Raw genomic sequence first — 9,215 nt, forward strand, 5'->3', positions numbered from 1 at the left:
CCCATATCCTCTGGTTCGGTATCTGGCCGGGAAGGGGAGCATGGAGGAAGAGGAGCAAGCATGGGTCAGAAGAACACTAGAGCACTGCAGCCCTGTTGCTTGGGCTCCCCTCCAATCTCCAGCTGCATCACTGGTCTGACCAGTGGTACAGGAGTAAGACAGCAGGCAGACAGACCCCAGAAACAGTAATGTTGTAACATAGATGACATTGTATCTAGGATATGGATTTGCAGCTATGGTGCATTGTAGATGCAGCATCCCATAGGGAGACCCCAGACACTTGACATACGTGGGGAGCTGGGAGGGTAAAGTGATGGCTTGTTATGGCAGCACTTACTAGACTCCTTTCCCTGAGGGATAACATGAAGCCAAGGCCAGAGTATACTGCAGGCCACCAAAGACGCCTAGGATAGGGAATGCCAATAACAGGATAACAGGGGTTGCAGTGGTCACGGGTGACGCCACCGTTCCTACACACCGGAATGATTCTCGGTGGAGAATAATTACAGCAGAGACAGTGTTGGAGTACCACGGGTCCCTAAGAATGTTTAGGGCCCGGTATAAACTTTTACTTGCAAACTTGAACAGATTATACAAGGCAGCTCACTTTAAAAACTTTACAGTGCAGGCAAATGACTTTTGAACGTAATAAAGATTATTTTCTTGCAGTACCTCCTCCCCGACTTGCAGACGTGTTGGTGTGAATATTAAGGGTGCACCTCTACGCGGTGATCCTGGCTCTGGATGGCCCTGCAGGAAAATTGGACAAAGATATAGTACCTCTGCACTGGCCTTGTCAGAAGAAGTAGTTACTTACAATTGCTCTCGCACTACTGGGGGCTCACTCCACTCACATCCAGAATACAGACATCACAGGAAATCTCTCTTCTTCTTCCTTCTTCACCACAAGGAAGCTGAAGGTGCCTCCATGTGGCTCTGTGTTAGACTCTCTCAACTCCAGAAGATGGAAGCCCTTTCCCGCTCTCAATCACTCCTATTTATACCCTCTCTCATATCACATGACATGACAGACTGATACATTTACATGCAGACTATGATTTTATTAAAGTTAACCTCTCAGGCGCTGCAGCTGTGCAACACACACACTGGAAATGACAAGACAGATTTTGCACAGTGCATCCACGTAAGACAAACATGTATGACATTTATGGAGTGGACCAGAATGATGAACTGGGCCACTACATAGACAATGTGATGCGGATCTCTGAGATTTCATGAAGTACTCTGGCACCTACGGTGTATTAGGCCATGAGCTTTGGTATGCCACACACCTTCAGTGATATGAAGTAATACAAAATGTTATGTTCTTCAAAGTGCCCTGTCACTCCAAAAAAAGTCACAGAGATGTACCCTGTGCCAACGGTGCTCCGGATCCTAATGCTGGGCATGGAGATAAATGTAACTAGTGTGAAGACCGGTTAAAGTTAGGTTAATGTAACATTCAAGTATTCATACCCTACTATGGAGCGAAACATGTTTATTATGCAAAAGCTCAGTAAAAGTTATATTTTTATAAAAATGTGCCGCCTCCATTTATTTTCCTGAACCTCTGCTGCACCACTAACCACGACCGGTTATATCCCCAGACACCTTGGGACCTGCCCTATGAGCACCAAAACTCACTGGAATCCATGGCAGGTTCTCTTTAATCCACAGCATGCTCTATGATATAAACAGATGTGTTCTGCAACACATGAATGAAGTTTTGTGAATCCCCCTGTACTTGCATTGGACTATACTTAGTTTCGTGTTTTCCACTTGCCTTGCAGCAATATATTCTGTACTACAAAATAGTTAGAAAAATTGCCTTCAGAGTAAAAAATGCAATTTTGTGCCACAAAGTGTAATTTTGTATCACAACCCCCCCCCCCCCCCCCAAATATTGAACTTATCCTCTAATTCCAGTTTCTCATATTAGAAATTCGTGAAACATGTGGTGGCTACCCCTTTAGTATGATGATTGAACATTGTACTTGTTACTTGGTTACTATTGTTTCCTACACATTTGCTGCTACAAATGTAAGAAATTCCAAAACAGTTGCATTAACATTGAAGATTATTAGTTGTTTGGCGAAACAATTCTCATTAATTGCATTAGGCAGACATCCAGGAACAACAGCGGAACATGAATTTCTGCTTCCTAATATACATGTCTGGGAAAAATAAGAGAACACCCAGATACTATGTAGATAATGAATGTCCATCAAGTAGCGAGAAAAATGTGTTAAAAGAAAATTGGCAGATGCAAGATGACTCCAATTAAACGGTGACACCCAAGGAATATTTGGTATAAAAGGAATGACTACACCGATCTATACATCTGTGGTCCTGTCTCAGATCCAGCTGTGGAATCTTCTTTATAGCACATTCTTGTAGACATAATCTTTATCACCATGAGCTTTAGACAGTCATCGAGCTCGGCTAAAACATCAAGTGTTAGAGTATCTTCAGGACACCCAAGCTCTGGTGGACATTATGGTGGTGGTAGAACTTCAGGAAGCTGCATGGGAAGTGTTGGTGGTGGAAAGATAAGCACTGGTTTTGGTGGTGGACAATTTGCTGGATCTGGCTTTAGCAGTGGGTCTGGTATCGGTGCTGGTTGTGGCTTTGGTGGTTCTGGGCATGGAGTTGGTTTTGGTTCTGGATACGGGGTTGGCTCTGGATTTGGTGGTGCAGGTGGTGGAGGCTTTGGTGGAGGAGCAGGTTTTGGAGGTTCTGGTGCAGGATTTGGAGGTGGTCAAGGAGGAGGCTACGGACATGGAGGAGACCAAGGACTTCTCTCAATCAATGAGAAGTTCACTATGCAGAACCTGAATGATCGCTTGGCTGCATATCTTGATAAGGTTCGATCTTTGGAGGAGGCCAATGCTGATCTGGAGAGGAAAATCCATGACTGGTACGAAAAACAGCGTCCTGCTCCAGCCCAAGACTATACCCACTACTATAAAACAATTGAAGAGCTCCAGAAAAAGGTGAGCAATGTTACAAAAGTGAAAAAAATGGAAAAACAATGTTTATGGCTACTTAACTTATGATGCGTTGACATATTTAAGTTCATATTTTATGGAGGAGACGGTTTTGACAAGAACCACCTCAACTCGGATCCCACTAGCATTTGTATATAATTTCAAATTGTGGACACTGTAATTGCGTCAAGTTGATGAAGTGTGTTAAGGGCCATTTACACAGAACAATTATTGCGCAAAATTAATTCAAACAGACGAATTTGTGCGATAATCGTCACGTCTAAATACACAGCCATCGTGCACTATTCATTTACAGTTCTCTGGTCAGTCACTTTCAATCTATCTATCTCATATCTATCTATCTATCTATCCATCTCATATCTATATATTCATCTCCTATCTCTCATATCTATCCATCTATCTATCTCATATCTATCTATCTATCTATCTCATATCTATCTATCCATCCATCTCATATCTATCTATGTATCTATCTATGTATCTCATATCTATATATTCATCTCCTATCTATCAATCTATCTCATATCTATCGATCTATCCATCTCATATCTATCTATCTCATATCTATCTATCTATCTATCCATCCATCCATCCATCTATCTCATATCTATCTACCGGTATCTATCTATCTATTTCATATCTATCTATCCAACCATCTATCTATTCATCTCATATCTATCTATCTACTAATCCTTCTATAATTACTGTGTGCTGCATATCTCTTAATTCCAACTCACATTCTAGAATTTAGCGTGTGGATAAGAAGACGAGCGAGAGAGGGCAGCATCTTACTGCTTAAGCAGGATTATCTCAAACAAATCCCTCCCTGCTCCTTCCTTCCACAGGCCATCCCTACTTTGTAGGGGATCATAGTATAGACTTGCCACAGAACAACAACCAAACTAGCAAGAGTATTTAAATTAACCATATGTGTGCTAGAAATAATGTTCCTAATCAGCACTGGGATCCTTAAGTTGTGGTCTACATTTGAGTCCCATGGACCTTAGGGTTGCTAGCCCAAATGCTGAATACCAGTTCATCCACCTCTATGTTCCTGCATACTTAACACATACTGAATTACATTTAAATTATGTTTATTGTTGATGACTGCAGAATAATACCTGTGCATTTGGTGCTAAATAAAACTAATTTTGAACTTTTTGCTTTTAAATTTAGATCCAACAAGTCACCAATGAAAATGCCCATGTGGTCCTTCAGCTTGACAATGCCCGACTGGCATCTGATGACTTCAAGCTCAAGTAAGATGGACATGCTGGTGCCAATGTATTCATATTTAATGCCCTAAAGACTGCAATTATTGATAATTGATATCCTGACAGGTACGAGAATGAGGTGTTCCTGCGTCAATCAGTGGACGCTGATATTAATGGTCTGAAGAGGCTCCTGGATGATTTGAATCTTGAAAGAAAGAGCCTTGAGTCTGAAGTGGAAGGTCTGAAAGAGGAAATTGTGGCTATCAAGAAGAACCATGAACAGGTAGAACATCTTCCTGTATCTTATAAGACTTGCTAAGTAGTATGACTTTACTATCACTAGAAGGCACTATGTATTTGTATAACTTAAAATGACTCATAAGGTTATTTGATTGTTCAGGATATGAAGTCTTTGAGTGGACAGACCCATGGTTCCGTCAGTGTGGATATGAACGCTGCTCCAGGAAATGACTTACAGAAAGTGCTTGGTGACATGAGACATGAATATGAGTCACTCATCGAGAAGAACCGGAAGGAAACTGAGGGTTGGTTTCATGAAAAGGTGAGTTGTGATCATCAAAAGACATGTCATGTATAGATTAGGTGTTTCATTGGCCTATAGAAATGTTATTATTATATTTCAGACTGCTGAGTTGAAGCAGCAGATGACCAAGGACTCAAAAGAAATCAATACAACTAAGACTGAAGTCACAGAGTTAAGACGTACTCTCCAGACTCTTGAGATTGACCTCCAGGCCCAGATCAGTATGGTAACTGAATTTCCTAAAACCTTCTACATAATTCCATGCATTTAAACCAGAGTTTTTCAAACTTTTCTTAATGGGTATTCACCAGTCAGAACATGATGATACCCGGACCTCACCAGTCATGGAAGAGCATGGCTTAATTCCATTCCAAGAGCATTGATTCAGAAGTATGACAGATATTATATATTATGCATCTTTTCCCAGGACCTAAGATATATTTTCATTGCAGAAAGCTGCTTTGGAAAGCTCTCTGGCAGAAACAGAGGGACGGTATTGCGTGCAACTGTCACATCTCCAGGAACATATCCAAACAGTGGAGTCAGAACTAGCAGAAATCCGATGTGAGCTTGAAGGCCAAAGCCAGGAGTACCAGAACCTTCTGGACATCAAGTCTCGTCTGGAACAAGAGATCAACACTTATCGCAGCCTTCTGGATGGCCAGGGAACACAGTATGTTGAATAGTAATCCTTCTACAGTTCTGGACTGAAGTCCACATAATGCATGATAAGGCTTTAAGCCTTAAAGGATGGGTAGAGCATTGAACACTATCTAAAGCTATTGACAGAAGATATTAGTATATATAGTTCGCTTTTGGGCTACTAGACTTGGGTTACAACTTGCAAAGCAAAGGCCTAATACTGACAAAATAGCGCCACAGCTGTCCTCAGGTTGTGTCTAGTAGTGCAATTCAACCACTTTCACTTCAATTGAACGGAGTGCAATACTAGACACAGCCCATGGACAGATGTGGTGTTGTTTGTTGAAGAAGTCATACTGATGGGATTATGGCATGCATCGGTCACCATCATTCATTAATATAAATAAAAAACTTATGGTTCTTTTTTTCCAGATCTCCCAAAGGCTTCTCTTCTTCCTCCTCCTCCAATTACTCGTCATCAGGTTCTCATTCCGAAAGACAAGGTATGTATTCTCTACCAAGAAGATACACAGACTAGGGAGACATATAAAACCCAATCCCGAATATAGATAAAGAATTTAGGCCCGTTTGAGGTAACCATAACATGGCCTCTTTTCAGCTGTTGTGTTATGGCCTTAGGCCCCAGGCTACACACACAGTTTTATGGAGCCAAACCTAGATCACAATAGGACCCAATGGGGATTGGAGTTTAGCTGAGTGGAACTATGGGGAAGTCTGAGTCCAGTGGCTGATTTACACTCATTTGGCCTTGCATGACTTTGTGGTGCTAGTTTAGGATTGAATGTCTTCTGGCTAGAACTCTCAATGCCATGGGCTAAGCCAAGAGTTTTGGCCAGAGCATGTTTCCCACATTTACCTGGAATCATCCTCATCAGTGTGTTTGGACCACTGTCTATAAAGAGTTTTCATGTTTATACATAGAGGGGACTATATGTTTAGTAGAACATCAATAGAGAACACATCTGATGCATTCCTGCAGTAGTAAAATAACAACTCTTGAGTTTCATAATGCTATCATACCACCACATAACCACAGTAGAAGACTTGGATCAGCATGTCCCTAAATTCCCAGCTGTGGGAACATAAAATCTAGAATACAGAAGAGCATTAGGTCTCATGCAGAGTATAATGGCTTTGTACAATCTCCAAGTTGTACAGAACTGTAGTATAATGCCCTTAGAAGTCTATAGGTTTATACTGTACCTCTGTATGTCTCGCATTTCACCCAGAGGCCTATGTTCTATTGCCTCTAGCAGAAAATGTCCTTGTAGTATATTGCCATATGGAGGTTCCAGATGGTGACATGTAGAGTGCTACCGCTTTATAAGATTAAGTCGTAGGGTCATCGTTTTTTTCTTTGCAAGTTTTCTGTGTATAAGTCGGCGCTTAAGCTTTCGAAGGAAAATAGGCTTTTGCATATAGATGTCCTTTGTGAAGATTCCTTCTATGTATATCTTCTTCATAAGGGAAGAACAATAGGCAAATTGCCATATTGTGGCTCCATATATAATGGCTTCATGAGTTGCAGAGAGCCTTAAATGGGTTGTGCCACCTCTAGCTTTTGATGAGCTATCCTCAGGATAGGCCATCAATAGTAAATCAGCATTGATCTGCCACCCAGGACTCCCAGTAATCAGCTGTTCCCTTGAGCCGGTGTCCTAATGTATGGAGCTGTTTTGCTGCTGGAAACAGACAGCTCCACTGGCGTAACTATTGGGGATGCAGGGAACGCGGTTGCACCCAGGCCCAGCAATCTTAGGGGGCCCGTAAGGCCTCTCCTCTCCATATAGGGAGACCAGTACAAAGAATAAAGCATTATAGTTGGGGCCCCTGTTACAGGTTTTGCATTGGGGACCAGAAGCTTCACGTTATGCCTCTGGACAGCTCCATATGTCCAGAGGCATAAAAATCCAGCTCACCAACCAGAACCAAGCATCCATCAATTAATACATCACCCATAGACGTCTATGGAGCCATTCTGTATCTCTAGGTTTATCTGGAGGCATATGATATTCCATCCCTTCTAGCAATATGGTTCCATATAGAAGCTTCATATGGTGCAACAGCTCTGTAATATGGAGCAATATGGACTCTACAAGTTGACCATATTTACCTCCTCTGTCAAGGTTTCTTCAGTGTATACCTCCTTTGTCTGCCTTCACTTGCTGCTTTGAGCTTGTTGATGATCCCACCAACTATATTTCTCTTTAGAGACCTCATTTCTAATCTTTTTCTAGTTGTAGCCACGCGGCAAATATAATGAAGAATTACATATCTTGCTCTGTTCTGGTCTTGGTGATGAATAATGACTCAAAATTAGGCTGATTATCTTTGAAGAACCTAAACTTGTACCTTTTGCTCAATTTAGGTGGCTCCTACAGCGATGGACGAGGAAGCAGCCAACACTTCCAATCTGGATACAGAAAGTGAATGATTTTCAGCTCCCGTGCCAGCAATACTTCCGCGCTTCAGTCTTATGAATATTCTATACGCTGAGTCTATCAAAAAAACCAACAGAAGTCTTCAGTTGAGAACCTAAAAGTTGTGTTTCCTGAAGATAACCTGATACATTAACTATCTGAAAGCAGTTGTCTCTTTTATCCACAGCTGTCTGCATAACGCAATACCACATTGTCTCTTCTTTTGGCTGAATAGTTTGTCTCTATGTATATTTCTCTCAGCATGTAAGAGTCTTTTGAAGTCTTTAATAAAGCTTTGCTATGTGAATTTCATCCAATATTCAGATTAGAGCATTTATTCTGCCGATGGATTTACCTCATCATCATGCTTTAGGCAGTTGCCAGTAAATTCACCCTTCCCTTTGATCTTGAATCATATAAAATTGTCAATGTAGGAACAGAGAAGTCATAAAAATCTTAAAGACCCAATCCATGCCCATAATTATAAACTTTTATATAGGAGAAACTGAAATTATAGAATTGCTTCATACTTGAATTTTGAGTAACATTACAACTGTATGGCACGCAATGAAATTAAAGGGGTTGTCTAGGGAGGTGGAATTTCTACCTGGACTACTGATGTCGAAACCTCCACTTTTGGTTCATACATGGATCATGTGGTATGGACTCTTTCTGTGTCTGTCATGTCATTGGAGGGGCCTCCTGTTCCGCTCATCTTAGTAATTAAGCCAGCCCCCTTCGGTGTCTCTGCATTATCTTTGAGGAATAAGTTATGTTAGGTTCTTCGAAGGAGTTGTCTCTTGATTAACTCCTGGTTTTGACCCATGCCTGTATACCCAACTTTCCTGACTTCTGCTTGCCTTAACTTTAGCTTGTTCCTTGACCACAATTTGACTGCTCGCCACTTGCCCTTACCTCTGGTCTGTCCCTATATTTCTGCATGAACTCTGTAGGCCGTTCTAGCCTCAGCCTGTTATATCAACTTTGTCTCTGCCTGTTCCTCTGGTATACTACTACGGTGCTTCTGACTGATCAGCTGCTACTGTACCAAGACTACTAATAGGGTAATGGCATTGGGCCCCTGCAGCAATGACCAGATCCCTCAAAAAGGGGCTAAAGGGTGAAAATCAGGAGACTTCTAGGTACAGCCCTCAGGAGTAGACCAAAGCCAAGTCAGTCGATGATATAGTGGCTCCACACCTGCTGCATGATGCTAGGGTTATACGGACAACCGTATTAGCCATAGATTATAATGACAAAATTTAGATGGGGTTAAGAGGGTGAAAGTAATGAGATCTTCACAGCTGAGATGACAAGAATGTAAGACAATGTGTTACAGAAAGGCAATGTTTTCCTTAAGATCCCG

General features: G+C 41.6%; 1 protein-coding gene across 1 annotated transcript; it reads left to right on the forward strand.

Annotated features, from left to right (window-relative positions):
* The first annotated feature begins 2,322 nt into the window (after nt 1-2,322).
* Nucleotides 2,323-8,166, forward strand: LOC136588454 (keratin, type I cytoskeletal 13-like). Its single transcript, XM_066587669.1, has 8 exons — nt 2,323-2,993; nt 4,185-4,267; nt 4,349-4,505; nt 4,623-4,784; nt 4,867-4,992; nt 5,219-5,439; nt 5,841-5,911; nt 7,798-8,166. The coding sequence occupies exons 1-8, from the start codon at nt 2,415-2,417 to the stop codon at nt 7,857-7,859; spliced, it is 1,461 nt and encodes a 486-aa protein (XP_066443766.1). The 5' UTR covers nt 2,323-2,414; the 3' UTR covers nt 7,860-8,166.
* The last annotated feature ends 1,049 nt before the right edge of the window (nt 8,167-9,215 follow it).

This window comes from Eleutherodactylus coqui, chromosome 13, assembly GCF_035609145.1.
Source record: "Eleutherodactylus coqui strain aEleCoq1 chromosome 13, aEleCoq1.hap1, whole genome shotgun sequence".
In the NCBI taxonomy this organism is placed as follows: Eukaryota; Metazoa; Chordata; class Amphibia; order Anura; family Eleutherodactylidae; genus Eleutherodactylus; species Eleutherodactylus coqui.

Bases quoted from the DNA above. Each gene is read 5' to 3' on its own strand.
- LOC136588454 (XM_066587669.1), top strand. From the start codon at position 2,415: ATGAGCTTTAGACAGTCATCGAGCTCGGCTAAAACATCAAGTGTTAGA. The intron at 2,994-4,184 runs GTGAGCAATGTT...TTTTAAATTTAG, and splicing joins TTGAAGAGCTCCAGAAAAAG to ATCCAACAAGTCACCAATGA. The intron at 4,506-4,622 runs GTAGAACATCTT...TTGATTGTTCAG, and splicing joins TCAAGAAGAACCATGAACAG to GATATGAAGTCTTTGAGTGG.